Source organism: Bombina bombina, chromosome 7, assembly GCF_027579735.1.
Source record: "Bombina bombina isolate aBomBom1 chromosome 7, aBomBom1.pri, whole genome shotgun sequence".
Classification (NCBI taxonomy): domain Eukaryota; kingdom Metazoa; phylum Chordata; class Amphibia; order Anura; family Bombinatoridae; genus Bombina; species Bombina bombina.
This window is the reverse complement of record NC_069505.1, coordinates 628,661,884-628,678,223: the sequence shown is the minus strand read 5'-3', so window position 1 is coordinate 628,678,223 and position 16,340 is coordinate 628,661,884. Positions and strand designations below refer to the sequence as shown.

The following is a 16,340-nucleotide window of genomic DNA, read 5'->3' as shown; positions in this document are numbered from 1 at the left end:
TGGTGTTGTTTTATTCTCCAATGTGGGATGTTGGTGTTCTGCTCTGGTAGGAGAGGTGTGTGTGGATCTCTGGGTACTGTATTCTGGTTGCTCTGTTTGTAATGCCGGTTGTATGAATGATGTGGTAGTTGATACGGGGAGGGAGGATATGATTGGTGCTGTGAGTGTGTGGTGTAGTCTGGTCTCTTGTGGTTGGGGGAGTGTTTGTAAGGCTGTCTGAATTGTATTACACTATATATCCTTTCTTGTCTCCCTGGGTATCTTTACGCTGGAGAAAGTTTATACCAAGACAGAAAAGGTACTCCAAGAGGCTAACTACCAACACAAAGGAAGTACAAGGGATCTATCTACAACCAGAAACACATCCCTGCATACTCCAGGAGGCTAACGAAAACCCAAGAGGCACCACATCTGGATACAAGGAGAAGATTCTACCATCTGTATATACCCCCAGTGCGGCATACTTACCTCATTAGATTGAGGTAATATCTGGTAAGGGTATTATATACCATCTATTTACTGCATACCAACTTCATGTGAAGATTTACCACGGACTGTATATTGTCTAAAGACTCACATGAACATTGTTTCATAATCTATTCATCATTTTTTTAGCATTATTTATTTTACTATTTTTTATATTCTTTTAATTGTTATTATTTCTTAACTAATTATCCTTAGCTCTCACTCATATTCCCATATACCACCCATACTTTAATGGATATATAGGCGCTGTATCTATCCTTGTATACACACATATATATATATATATATCCACATAATAAAGCAGGCACTCTCCGTTTTAATTTTATCGTTTAATGGTAAACGTTTTCGGGGTCTCCCCCGTCCTCAGACCACTTACAGATAACTGATAATACACAACTTAAATAGCTACTCACCCTCACCGTGTCAAATCGCCAACAGACTCCCAGCTTCCGTGTCGCGCAACTGCGCATGCGCGCCCGGAACTAAGGAGAGCCGACCAGGACCAACCACCCACTGCTAAAAGCAAAAGTGAAAATCAACATCACACACAATAATGCAGCAGTGTAGACCGCTAACTGCATATAGTACCATACTGCAGAGAAATATTATTACCCTATACTCGGCATATTGAAATATACACAGACCTATCCTCAAGCCTTGTTTACACCTTATTGCTTCAAATGTTACGTATACACCTGTTACCATTCTGCCATAAAGGGGATATTATTATATTTTTATACGGTTATATTTACACAGTTATATTTACATATTTACACAGAAGGGACATCCGTGTTAGGTTGCATTATTCATCCTGTATTACACTCCTGCCCCTAACTAAACACTTGGCCCGATATCTCTTTAACCAACTTAAAGGTGTTGGACCCCTGTGTACATTACTTAACCACAAAGCACCCCACCATGTCCAACGTGGCCCCATCTTATGCGAATCTGTTTATGGCCCACTTCGAAACGGTCGCAACTACTGCCTTTGGTGATCACAGAATACGGCTATACCGACGTTATATTGATGATCTCTTCCTTATCTGGTGTGGTACAGAGGATGAGTTACTGGTGTGGTATGCAGAATTAAACAAGGTGAATCCACATATACAGTTGAAGATGACCTATGATATACATACCATCGACTTCCTTGATCTAAGGATCTTTAAGGAAAACACAGGTATCAGCACAACCTTATACTATAAGGAAACTGACAGGAACTCACTATTGGATGCTACAAGCTGCCATCCTCCCAGTTTGAAAAAATCATTGGCAAGATCACAGTTTAAGCGAGTGGTACGCAACAACAGTAACCAGCAAAGGAAGGAACAGCAACTACAGGAAATGTACAAAAAATTCATGGACCGTGGGTATGGTTCTAAACATCTTGACGAATCACTGATTGAAGCGACGGGGCTTACACAGGAAGAGGCACTTATGAAGATGGAGAGGGATAAGGGTGAGGAGAAGAAGATGATCTTTACCACCATCTTCTCACCTGAGAAGCTACAGTTCTCCAATATCTTGAGGGAACATTGGGACATTTTGGAGAGTGACAAAACACTACCTTTTGCTTCCTGTATGTCACCTCTGGTTGGGTTCAAACGTGGAAGATCACTGAAAGATATGCTCCTGAGGCCCGACAACAGTGACAGCTATATGCCTAGTACATGGTTAAAAACCACGAAAAAAGGTTGCTTCCGTTGCAGTGGTTGCACTACCTGTGGTGGGTTAACCCAGAGCAGCACGTTTCAACATCCATGGTCTAATAAAAAATATAAAATCTTGCACAGGGTGACCTGCACAACCACGTATATTGTTTACTTACTACACTGTCCGTGTGGTAAATTTTACGTGGGTAAGACCCAGGATGATCTCAGGACGAGGATGGCGAACCACCGGTCAGCGATTCGGCTGGCAATCAAGGATGGTGATTCAGATCAACCGGTGGCTCGCCACTTCTGTACCAGTGGTCATGCTGTATCTGACCTTCGGTATATTATCATAGATCACGTTCCACGTAACCCTAGGGGGGGTGACAGGGGCAGGCGTCTACTACAACGAGAGTCTCAGTGGATTTTTAACCTGGAGACTATGTACCCAAAGGGGCTGAATGTGCATTTGGATTACCAATGTTTTTTGTAAGACTTGTAGTGGATGTATGCCTACTGCCACCGTCATAGTTAGAAGTGAGCTTAAGATATTATGTTGGGGTATGTCCATGACTGGATTAAATACATGCAATTAAATTGCAATCCAGCTCATTATCTTTTTGACTGGGTTCCCCACTGCTAGCTAAACATCAGTGTAACTGAGGATGACTGTTAAATATTTTAAAAAAAAGGTGACATGGTGGGGTGCTTTGTGGTTAAGTAATGTACACAGGGGTCCAACACCTTTAAGTTGGTTAAAGAGATATCGGGCCAAGTGTTTAGTTAGGGGCAGGAGTGTAATACAGGATGAATAATGCAACCTAACACGGATGTCCCTTCTGTGTAAATATGTAAATATAACTGTGTAAATATAACCGTATAAAAATATAATAATATCCCCTTTATGGCAGAATGGTAACAGGTGTATACGTAACATTTGAAGCAATAAGGTGTAAACAAGGCTTGAGGATAGGTCTGTGTATATTTCAATATGCCGAGTATAGGGTAATAATATTTCTCTGCAGTATGGTACTATATGCAGTTAGCGGTCTACACTGCTGCATTATTGTGTGTGATGTTGATTTTCACTTTTGCTTTTAGCAGTGGGTGGTTGGTCCTGGTCGGCTCTCCTTAGTTCCGGGCGCGCATGCGCAGTTGCGCGACACGGAAGCTGGGAGTCTGTTGGCGATTTGACACGGTGAGGGTGAGTAGCTATTTAAGTTGTGTATTATCAGTTATCTGTAAGTGGTCTGAGGACGGGGGAGACCCCGAAAACGTTTACCATTAAACGATAAAATTAAAACGGAGAGTGCCTGCTTTATTATGTGGATATTTGTTTGCTTGCAAGTGCACCCCGGCAGCTGAATATAAAAAAAGTGTGCTGGTTCCCTGCTTCTGGTGGTATTTGTATATATTGGACCTACAGCACCTTGTGTAAAATCGTCCTCACCCTGAAAAATTGACTGGGACACTATCTGTTTAGTAGAGTTATTCTGCTTGATTGCTTTTAAAACGGTGACGGTGTGGTGCAGCAGTTGGGATTGCAAGAGTATACACAGACTGAGCTATGAGTCAAGAGGACACAGGGGCCTCTCAGGTGGATGATCAATTGGAGGATAATATTGAGGGAGCAAATGTGTTCCAATTCTCTGAAGCGGATGCAAATAGAATCCGATTTGATGCTATCACAATTAGGAAACAAAGAGAACAACCTGATCAGATATTTAACTATGTGGTGAAATTAAAGAAAAAGAAAATTGATTTACAGCTTCATGGGTGCTACCTATCAGAATATCACAGGAAGGCATTTATTCCAAAAGGGTTCAGGATCAAGAACATACCCACTATTGGGCGTAATAACCCCACTTTCTGCCTTAAATGGTGTGGCATCCTGAATAAGGGCTCTTTAGATCTGATGCTATTGGTAATACAGGAGGTGAGCGACCAATTAAAACAAATTGAATCAGAATTACAAAATTTTGAGTCTACCCATATGACTAAACTTACTGAGGATCCCGGTGAGGCATGGCTTGACAAAATAAAATCAAGTATTGACACCTATGAGAAAGAACTGTTAACGTTTAAGGAACGTAAATGGGAAGCGGTGACACAAGATTATAAAGAAAAACGCATCTATAGATGGCTACTTGGTCCTCAAGAGAGGGGTAGCTTGTCTAGATTTAGACGTGCACGAGTGTTTAAACCAAAGTCACTTGCGACAGTGGAAAGTTCAGATAACAGCTCTGATCCAGAGGGTCAATTGTCCACTCAGAGGGAGTTCCCCCAGGGATCACAATCTATGACCACTCGCTCAAAAAACGAGCAGGGCATAGGCCACACCAGAGGCGGGGGCGACGGGGGGCGCAGAACAAGAGGAAGACCTCCCCGGCAATGGCGCAAATAGACAACACTGAGGAGACAAGCAAAATCATCATGAATCTAAGCTCATATGTACTGACAGATGCTGAAGAAGCAGTATTACAAAAAGGTTTAAAATTTATCCCAACCCTTTATGCTAATGAATTTTTCCTCAATGTAGATCTCTTTAAGTTCCAGAGATCCTTGAGGTTGAAGGAGCACTTTGGGATTTCCAATGTTGAAGCAGGGGGACTACGACGAAAGGGTAAATTTGATCCAAAAAGTACTAATGCGAGCATTGCAACTTATGCAAGAATGACTAAGGATGACATGATGAGAGACCTTTACAATCATCAAAAGAGCTTTAGAAATAATTTGAATAGAGAACAGCGCTTAGCTCTTAAAAGCCTACAGAACAACAAGGATTTAGTGATACGGGAGGCGGACAAAGGAGGGGCCCTGGTCCTGCAAGACTATCGGGACTATAAGCAGGAAATTGTACAGCAATTGTCCGATGGTGGCACATACAGACGACTACCGGGTAACCCCACTGTAGCCTTCAAGACAAGAATTGACAACTATTTGGAATGTCTTCATCAACAAGGCTTCATTGATAAGGCCTTGAGGGATTACCTACAAGTTGGGCATCCTATTGTCCCTGTGATTTATACCTTGCCGAAGGTACACAAAAATCCAATCACACCTCCAGGAAGACCGATTGTGTCAGCCAGGGGTTCTATTTTACAACCCCTGGCTACATTTGTAGATAGTATTCTGCAACCAATCGTGAGGCATACTGACTCCTTTCTCCTGGACTCTATGGAGTTGATACAGCTGTTAAAGACCTATCATACATCTGGTGGAGGCGAGTTGCTGGTCACACTAGATGTGACCAGTTTATACACCGTGATTCCCCATGATCAGGGTATGGCTGCTATGGTGTACCATCTTCTTAGACATCCTTATGTGGGGCCTCCAGTGGATGTGATGTCGGAACTACTGGATTTCTGTTTGAGATGTAATTATTTCAAATTTGAGAGGGACTTTTATTTACAGATCTCAGGAACAGCGATGGGGTCCAACGTGGCCCCATCTTATGCGAATCTGTTTATGGCCCACTTCGAAACGGTCGCAACTACTGCCTTTGGTGATCACAGAATACGGCTATACCGACGTTATATTGATGATCTCTTCCTTATCTGGTGTGGTACAGAGGATGAGTTACTGGTGTGGTATGCAGAATTAAACAAGGTGAATCCACATATACAGTTGAAGATGACCTATGATATACATACCATCGACTTCCTTGATCTAAGGATCTTTAAGGAAAACACAGGTATCAGCACAACCTTATACTATAAGGAAACTGACAGGAACTCACTATTGGATGCTACAAGCTGCCATCCTCCCAGTTTGAAAAAATCATTGGCAAGATCACAGTTTAAGCGAGTGGTACGCAACAACAGTAACCAGCAAAGGAAGGAACAGCAACTACAGGAAATGTACAAAAAATTCATGGACCGTGGGTATGGTTCTAAACATCTTGACGAATCACTGATTGAAGCGACGGGGCTTACACAGGAAGAGGCACTTATGAAGATGGAGAGGGATAAGGGTGAGGAGAAGAAGATGATCTTTACCACCATCTTCTCACCTGAGAAGCTACAGTTCTCCAATATCTTGAGGGAACATTGGGACATTTTGGAGAGTGACAAAACACTACCTTTTGCTTCCTGTATGTCACCTCTGGTTGGGTTCAAACGTGGAAGACCACTGAAAGATATGCTCCTGAGGCCCGACAACAGTGACAGCTATATGCCTAGTACATGGTTAAAAACCACGAAAAAAGGTTGCTTCCGTTGCAGTGGTTGCACTACCTGTGGTGGGTTAACCCAGAGCAGCACGTTTCAACATCCATGGTCTAATAAAAAATATAAAATCTTGCACAGGGTGACCTGCACAACCACGTATATTGTTTACTTACTACACTGTCCGTGTGGTAAATTTTACGTGGGTAAGACCCAGGATGATCTCAGGACGAGGATGGCGAACCACCGGTCAGCGATTCGGCTGGCAATCAAGGATGGTGATTCAGATCAACCGGTGGCTCGCCACTTCTGTACCAGTGGTCATGCTGTATCTGACCTTCGGTATATTATCATAGATCACGTTCCACGTAACCCTAGGGGGGGTGACAGGGGCAGGCGTCTACTACAACGAGAGTCTCAGTGGATTTTTAACCTGGAGACTATGTACCCAAAGGGGCTGAATGTGCATTTGGATTACCAATGTTTTTTGTAAGACTTGTAGTGGATGTATGCCTACTGCCACCGTCATAGTTAGAAGTGAGCTTAAGATATTATGTTGGGGTATGTCCATGACTGGATTAAATACATGCAATTAAATTGCAATCCAGCTCATTATCTTTTTGACTGGGTTCCCCACTGCTAGCTAAACATCAGTGTAACTGAGGATGACTGTTAAATATTTTAAAAAAAAGGTGACATGGTGGGGTGCTTTGTGGTTAAGTAATGTACACAGGGGTCCAACACCTTTAAGTTGGTTAAAGAGATATCGGGCCAAGTGTTTAGTTAGGGGCAGGAGTGTAATACAGGATGAATAATGCAACCTAACACGGATGTCCCTTCTGTGTAAATATGTAAATATAACTGTGTAAATATAACCGTATAAAAATATAATAATATCCCCTTTATGGCAGAATGGTAACAGGTGTATACGTAACATTTGAAGCAATAAGGTGTAAACAAGGCTTGATGATAGGTCTGTGTATATTTCAATATGCCGAGTATAGGGTAATAATATTTCTCTGCAGTATGGTACTATATGCAGTTAGCGGTCTACACTGCTGCATTATTGTGTGTGATGTTGATTTTCACTTTTGCTTTTAGCAGTGGGTGGTTGGTCCTGGTCGGCTCTCCTTAGTTCCGGGCGCGCATGCGCAGTTGCGCGACACGGAAGCTGGGAGTCTGTTGGCGATTTGACACGGTGAGGGTGAGTAGCTATTTAAGTTGTGTATTATCAGTTATCTGTAAGTGGTCTGAGGACGGGGGAGACCCCGAAAACGTTTACCATTAAACGATAAAATTAAAACGGAGAGTGCCTGCTTTATTATGTGGATATTTGTTTGCTTGCAAGTGCACCCCGGCAGCTGAATATAAAAAAAGTGTGCTGGTTCCCTGCTTCTGGTGGTATATATATATATATATATATATATTTACTGGAATCACACAGTTCCCATAGACCGATATGTAAAGGCACTTTTCAGTGTCTTTTTTTTTAAACACCCCACTCCCAACTTTAGCCTCACATTTTGGGGGCATTTGGGGGACATTTATAAAATTAATCAGAGATCTGATCTCTGGTTAATTTTATAAGCGTTACTTGCTACCGCAAGCTTGCAGTAGCAATAACCAGCCACTTGTAATGAATGGTTACCTATTGTGCGTCTGCTAAAGGGCATATTTACCCTTTTGCTGGCATACAATAAATTAACGCTCCACTTGTAATCTCGCTCAATGTGTCAAAATACCTTGGGGTGTCTAAGATCTACAAATCTATACTTTTTTGTGGCAGTTTTGGATTGAGTAACCGCTATTAGCAGAGCAAATTTTTGTGTTGAACCAATAATTCCATCTTTGTAGTATTTCGCCTATATTGGCTATAACTTACATGGAACCCTAGACTGGAGGGGCATTTGTAAAATCAGGCAACATAATGAATCTATTTGGAGCTATTTTTATCTTTAGCTACATTAGGCCTAGATTTGGAGTTTGGCGGTAGCCGTGAAAACCAGCGTTAGAGGCTCCTAACGCTGGTTTTAGGCTACCGCCGGTATTTGGAGTCAGTCAGGAAAGGGTCTAACACTCACTTTTCAGCCGCGACTTTTCCATACCGCAGATCCCCTTACGTCAATTGCGTATCCTATCTTTTCAATGGGATATTTCTAACTCCGGTATTTAGAGTCGTGTCTGAAGTGAGCGTTAGAATTCTAACGACCAAACTCCAGCCGCAGAAAAAAGTCAGTAGTTAAGAGCTTTCTGGGCTAACGCCAGTTCATAAAGCTCTTAACTACTGTGCTCTAAAGTACACTAACACCCATAAACTACCTATGTACCCCTAAACTGAGGTCCCCCCACATCGCCGCCACTCGATTAAATTTTTTTGACCCCTAATCTGCCGACCGCCACCTACGTTATACTTATGTACCCCTAATCTGCTGCCCCTAACACCGCCGACCCCTATATTATATTTATTAACCCCTAATCTGCCCCCCACAACATCGCCGCCAGCTACCTACAATAATTAACCCCTAATCTGCCGACCGCAAAGCGCCGCTACTTACGTTATCCTTATGTACCCCTAATCTGCTGCCCTTAACACCACCGACCCCTATATTATATTTATTAACCCCAAATCTGCCCCCCACAACGTCGCCTCCACCTGCCTACACTTATTAACCCCTAATCTGCTGACCGGACCGCACCGCTATTATAATAAAGTTATTAACCCCTAAAGGTAATTCTAACCCTAACCCTAACACCCCCCTAAGTTAAATATAATTTTATTCTAACGAAATAAATTAACTCTTATTAAATAACTTATTCCTATTTAAAGCTAAATACTTACCTGTAAAATAAACCCTAATATAGCTACAATATAACGAATAATTACATTTTAGCTATTTTAGGATTAATATTTATTTTACAGGCAACTTTGTAATTATTTTAACCAGGTACAATAGCTATTAAATAGTTAAGAACTATTTAATAGTTACCTAGTTAAAATAATAACAAAATTACCTGTAAAATAAATCCTAACCTAAGTTACAATTAAACCTAACACTATACTATCATTAAATTAATTAAATAAAATACCTACAATTATCTACAATTAAACCTAACAGTACACTATCAATAAATAAATTAAATACAATTCCTACAAATAACTACAATTAAATAAACTAACTAAAGTACAAAAAATAAAAAGAACTAAGTTACAAAAAATAAAAAAATATTTACAAACATTAGAAAAAATTACAACAATTTTAAACTAATTACACCTACTCTAAGCCCCCTAATAAAATAACAAAGACCCCCAAAATAAAAAAATGCCCTACCCTATTCTAAATTACAAAAGTTCAAAGCTCTTTTACCTTACCAGCCCTGAACAGGGCCCTTTGCGGGGCATGCCCCAAGAAATTCAGCTCTTTTGCCTGTAAAAAAACACATACAATACCCCGCCAACATTACAACCCACCACCCACATACCCCTAATCTAACCCAAACCCCCCTTAAATAAACCTAACACTAAGCCCCTGAAGATCTTCCTACCTTATCTTCACCTCACCGGGTATCACCGATCGGTCCTGGCTCCAAAATCTTCATTCAACCCAAGCGGGGGCTGGCGATCCATCATCCGGCGGCTGAAGAGATCCAGAAGAGGCTCCAAAGTCTTCATCCTATCCGGGAAGAAGAGGCGATCCGGACCGGCAAACATCTTGATCCAAGCGGCATCTTCTATCTTCATCCGATGACGACCTGCTCCATCTTGAAGACCTCCAGCGCGGATCCGTCCTCTTCTTCCGACGACTTCCCGACGAATGATGGTTCCTTTAAGGGATTCTATCAGCCAATCAGAATTAAGGTAGGAAAATTCTAATTGGCTGATGGAATCAGCCAATCAGAATCAAGTTCAATCCGATTGGCCGATCCGATCAGCCAATCAGATTGAGCTCGCATTCTATTGGCTGATCGGAACAGCCAATAGAATGCAAGCTTAATCTGATTGGCTGATCGGATCAGCCAATCGGATTGAACTTGATTCTGAATTTTCCTACCTTAATTCCGATTGGCTGATAGAATCCTATCAGCCAATCGGAATTCGAGGGACGCCATCTTGGATGACGTCCCTTAAAGGAGCATTCATTCGTCGGTAGTCCGTCGGGCCAGCAGGATGTTCCGCTTCGGAGGTCTGCAAGATGGATCCAGAAGAAAGAAGATTGAAGATGCCATTGATAGAAGACTTCAGCCGGATCATGGACCTCTTCAGCTCCCGCTTGGATGAGGACTTCAGCCGGATCATGGACCTCTTCAGCTCCCGCTTGGATGATGACTTCATCCGGATCATGGACATCTTCAGCCCCCCGCTTGGGCTTGGATCAGGACATCGGAGGAGCTCTTCTGGATCGATTGGTGAACCTGGTATGGTGAAGATAAGGTAGGAAGATCTTCAGGGGCTTAGTGTTATGTTTATTTAAGGGGGGTTTGGGTTAGATTAGGGGTATGTGGGTGGTGGGTTGTAATGTTGGGGGGGTATTGTATGTGTTTTTTTTACAGGCAAAAGAGCTGAATTCTTTGGGGCATGCCTCGCAAAGGGCCCTGTTCAGGGCTGGTAAGGTAAAAGAGCTTTGAACTTTAGTAATTTAGAATAGGGTAGGGCATTTTTTTATTTTGGGGGGTCTTTGTTATTTTATTAGGGGGCTTAGAGTAGGTGTAATTAGTTTAAAATTGTTGTAATATTTTTCTGATGTTTGTAAATAAGTTCTTTTTTATTTTTTGTACTTTAGTTAGTTTATTTCATTGTATTTATTTGTAGATATTGTATTTAATTAATTTATTGATAGTGTAGTGTTAGGTTTAATTGTTACTTAGGTTAGGATTTATTTTACAGGTAATTTTGTAATTATTTTAACTATTTTAGCTATTGTACCAGGTTAAAATAAATACAAAGTTGCCTGTAAAATAAATATAAATCCTAAACTAGCTATAATATAAATATAATTTATATTGTAGCTATTTTAGGATTTATTTTATAGGTAAGTATTTAGCTTTAAATAGGAATAATTTATTTCATAAGAGTTAATTTATTTCGTTAGATTTAAATTATATTTAACTTAGGGGGGTGTTAGTGTTAGGGTTAGACTTAGCTTTAGGGGTTAATACATTTATTAGAATAGCGGTGATCCCCAGTCGGCAGATTAGGGGTTAATGTTTGAAGTTAGGTGTCGGCGATGTTAGGGAGGGCAGATTAGGGGTTAATACTATTTATTATAGAGTTAGTGAGGCGGATTAGGGGTTAATAACTTTATTATAGTAGCGGTGCGGTCCGGTCGGCAGATTAGGGGTTAATAAGTGTAGGTAGGTAGCGGTGACGTTGTGGGGGGCAGATTAGGGGTTAATAAATATAATATAGGGGTCGGCGGTGTTAGGGGCAGCAGATTAGGGGTACATAGGGATAATGTAAGTAGCGGCGGTTTACGGAGCGGCAGATTAGGGGTTAAAAATAATATGCAGGGGTCAGCGATAGCGGGGGCGGCAGAATAGGGGTTAATAAGTGTAAGGTTAGGGGTGTTTAGACTCGGGGTACATGTTAGGGTGTTAGGTGCAGACGTAGGAAGTGTTTCCCCATAGACAACAATGGGGCTGCGTTAGGAGCTGAACGCGGCTTTTTTGCAGGTGTTAGGTTTTTTTTAAGCTCAAACAGCCCCATTGTTTTCTATTGGGGAATCGTGCACGAGCACGTTTTTGAGGCTGGCCGCGTCCGTAAGCAACTCTGGTATTGAGAGTTGCAGTGGCGTTAAATATGCCTGTACGCTCCCTTTTTGGAGCCTAACGCAGCCATTCTGTGGACTCTCAATACCAGAGTTATTTAAAAGGTGCGGCCAGAAAAAAGCCAGCGTTAGCTACGTGGGTCGTTACCGACAAAACTCTAAATCTAGCCGTTAGTTTGTAGAAATGGTTAGAAAGAAAACTGTAAATAGAAAGCTTTTTTTTCCCATTTTTTCGGTATTAAATTAATATTTATTGTATATTTACTTTTTATCCCTAGAAATGCCTGTTTGTCTATTACAAAATGGTGTATAATATGTATGGGTGCACTCTGACCCTTGTCACTCTTAAAGGGATACTGAGCATGCAATTTTATGCAACTTTCTAATTTACTCCTATTATCAAATGTTCTTCATTCTCTTGGTATTTTTATTTGAAAAGCAAGAATGTAAGTTTAGATGACGGCCCATTTTTGATGAACAACCTGGGTTGTCCTTGCTGATTGGTGGATACATTCATCCACCAATGAACAAGTGATGTCCAGGTTCTGAACATTCTTTTTCAAATAAAGATAGCAAGAGAATGACGAAAAAGTAATAATAGGAGTAAATTAGAAAGTTGCTTAAAATTGCATGCTCTATCTGAATCATGAAAGAAAAAATGTGGGTTCAGTATCCCTTTAACTCATCTGCACACTGACCTGCCCTTTGACCCTTGTCACTCTTAACTTATCTGCACACTGACCTGCCCTCTGTCCCTTGTCACTCTTAACTAATCTGCACACTGACCTGCCCTCTGACCCTTGTCACTCTTAACTAATCTGCACACTGACCTGCCCTCTGACCCTTGTCACTCTTAATTAATCTGCATACTGACCTGCCCTCTGACCCTTGTCACTCTTAACTCATCTGTATACTGACCTGCCCTCTGACCCTTGTCACTCTTAACTCATCTGCACACTGACCTGCCCTCTGACCCTTGTCACTCTTAACTAATCTGCACACTGACTTGCCCTCTGACCCTTGTCACTCTTAACTTATCTGCACACTGACCTGCCCTCTGACCCTTGTCACTCTTAACTTATCTGCACACTGACCTGCCCTCTGACCCTTGTCACTCTTAACTAATCTGCACAGTGACCTGCCCTCTGACCCTTGTCACTCTTAACTAATCTGCACACTGACCTGCCCTCTGACCCTTGTCACTCTTAATTAATCTGCATACTGACCTGCCCTCTGACCCTTGTCACTCTTAACTCATCTGCACACTGACCTGCCCTCTGACCCTTGTCACTCTTAACTAATCTGCACACGGAACTGCCCTCTTACCCTTGTCACTCAACTTATCTGCACACTAACCTACCCTCTGACCCTTGTTACTCCCAAAGCTTGGTTGATTGTTGGATGTCTCTGTAATTAAAACACATGTTTTTTTTGTTCTGGTTTTTCATAAATCTCATCTTTTTCCATAGGACATATTAAAGGTGAAACCTTGATTTGCATGCCGCCTGGCACCATTATTATACTCCTTATTCCATTGGCAGAGTGCTTTAATGACATCACCGTGTTAGAATTCAATGACGCTAGCATAAAGGAATTGGAGAAATGGACAACTACTCATGACGATGCCTATGATTGGTCTCACACATTTAATACTATAGCAGATTTTGAAGGCAAAGGGTAAAGAATATTTCTAATATCTGGGTTGCAGACCAGCTGCATGTTTGATATCATTTTAAATTCATGTGACACCCTGACCTGCCCAATGACCCTTGTCACTCTTAACTCATCTGCATACTGACCTGCAATCTGACCTTTGTCACTTTTAACTCATCTGCATACTGACCTGCTCTCCGACCCTTGTCACTATTAACTCATCTGCACACTGACCTGCCATCTGACACTCGTCACTCCCAACTCATCTTCACACTGACCTTCCATCTGACCCTTGTTACTCTTAACTCATCTGTATACTGACCTGCAATCTGACCCTTGTCACTCTTACATCATCTGCACACTGACCTGCCATCTGACACTCGTCACTCCCAACTCATCTTCACACTGACCTTCCATCTGACCCTTGTTACTCTTAACTCATCTGTATACTGACCTGCAATCTGACCCTTGTCACTCTTACATCATCTGCACACTGGCCTGCCAGCTGACCCTTGTCATTCCCAACTCATCTGTACACTGACCAGTCATAGTGCCTCTAAGTCTCTGCCTGGACTGATATTTACTATGAGCCTGACACCATTACTCTAAATGTATAAATATTTTTTTTAAATCAATCAATCAATCAATCAATCAATTAACCAATCGGGTTTAAGAGGAGGCTTACTGTCAGGATTGATCCCTCATAATCCTTTGACTGGTTGATTATTTGATAGGACTATTTTTACCAAGCAGGTGAAACAATGAGTGTACAAAAACATTTTGAACTATATTACAAATAGTGCGCTATTTAGCTCTCTCGCTTAAGTTTAAATTTCTAAAAGTAATATTTTTCTGCATGTCAGATAGCGTGTGTATTACAAGTAAAAAGGAAAAAGGTTGCACATGAGCGAAACCCAATGCACACTAACCAAAGGACTTAAGATATAGCAACCACGTTAACTTATTCTCCCCATACACTTCAATGGAGGGCGCAGAAGAAAAAAACATTTCACTTATCACTTGCACACTAACTCAACAAGAGTTATTAATATTTCACATTCCAGTGTTATATACACACAGGAGAATGTTTTATTGTAAATATATATATTTATATATATATATATATATATATATATATATATATATATCTGTATATATCTATACCTATTGATATAAATATACACACACATATATATATATATATCTGTATATATCTATACCTATTGATATAAATATACACACACATATATATATATATATATATATATATATATCTGTATATATCTATACCTATTGATATAAATATACACACACACACACACATATATATATATCTGTATATATCTATACCTATTGATATAAATATACACACGCACATATATATATATATATATATATATATTCCTAAAGATATGTAGGTATAGATATATGTTTTACATTAACATTATCATATACAATATCGCACAAAAGTGAGTACACCCCTCACATTTTTGTAAATATTTTATTATATCTTTTCATGTGATAACACTGAAGAAATTACACTTTGCTACAATGTAAAGTAGTGAGTGTATAGCCTGTATAATAGTGTAAATATTTTATTATATCTTTTCATGTGACAACACTGAAGAAATGACACTTTGTTACAATGTAAAGTAGTGAGTGTACAGCCTGTATAACAGTGTAAAGTAGTGAGTGTACAGCCTGTATAACAGTGTATAACAGTGTAAAGTAGTGAGTGTACAGCCTGTATAACAGTGTAAAGTAGTGAGTGTATAGCCTGTATAACAGTGTAAAGTAGTGAGTGTACAGCATGTATAACAGTGTAAAGTAGTGAGTGTACAGCCTGTATAACAGTGTAAAATAGTGAGTATACAGCCTGTATAACAGTGTAAAGTAGTAAGTGTATAGCCTGTATAACAGTGTAAAGTAGTAAGTGTACAGCATGTATAACAGAGTAAAGTAGTGAGTGTACAGCCTGTATAACAGTGTAAAGTAGTGAGTGTGCAGCATGTATAACAGTGTAAAGTAGTGAGTGTACAGCCTGTATAACAATGTAAAGTAGTGAGTGTACAGCCTGTATAACAGTGTTAAGTAGTGAGTATACAGCCTGTATAACAGTGTAAAGTAGTGAGTGTGCAGCATGTATAACAGTGTAAAGTAGTGAGTGTACAGCCTGTATAACAGTGTAAAGTAGTGAGTGTACAGCCTGTATAACAGTGTAAAATAGTTAGTGTACAGCCTGTATAACAGTGTAAAGTAGTGAGTATACAGCCTGTATAACAGTGTAAAATAGTGAGTGTGCAGCATGTATAACAGTGTAAAGTAGTGAGTGTACAGCCTGTATAACAATGTAAAGTAGTGAGTGTACAGCCTGTATAACAGTGTAAAATAGTGAGTGTGCAGCATGTATAACAGTGCAAAGTAGTGAGTGTACAGCCTGTATAACAGTGTAAAGTAGTGAGTGTACAGCCTGTATAACAGTGTAAAGTAGTGAGGGTACAGACTGTATAACAGTGTAAAGTAGTGAGTGTACAGCCTGTATAACAGTGTAAAGTAGTGAGTGTACAGCCTGTATAACAGTGTAAAGTAGTGAGTGTACAGCCTGTATATCAGTGTATAAC

At 40.5% G+C, this 16,340-nt stretch overlaps 1 protein-coding gene across 1 annotated transcript in view; it reads left to right on the top strand.

The window, feature by feature from the left end:
- The window catches only part of LOC128636159 (indolethylamine N-methyltransferase-like), a 48,876-nt gene that overhangs the window by 24,336 nt on the left and 8,200 nt on the right, over positions 1–16,340 (top strand). The window contains exon 2 of the mRNA XM_053689209.1: positions 13,536–13,743. Coding sequence (XP_053545184.1) covers positions 13,536–13,743 — 208 coding nt within the window. The remainder of the gene's footprint in view (positions 1–13,535; positions 13,744–16,340) is intronic.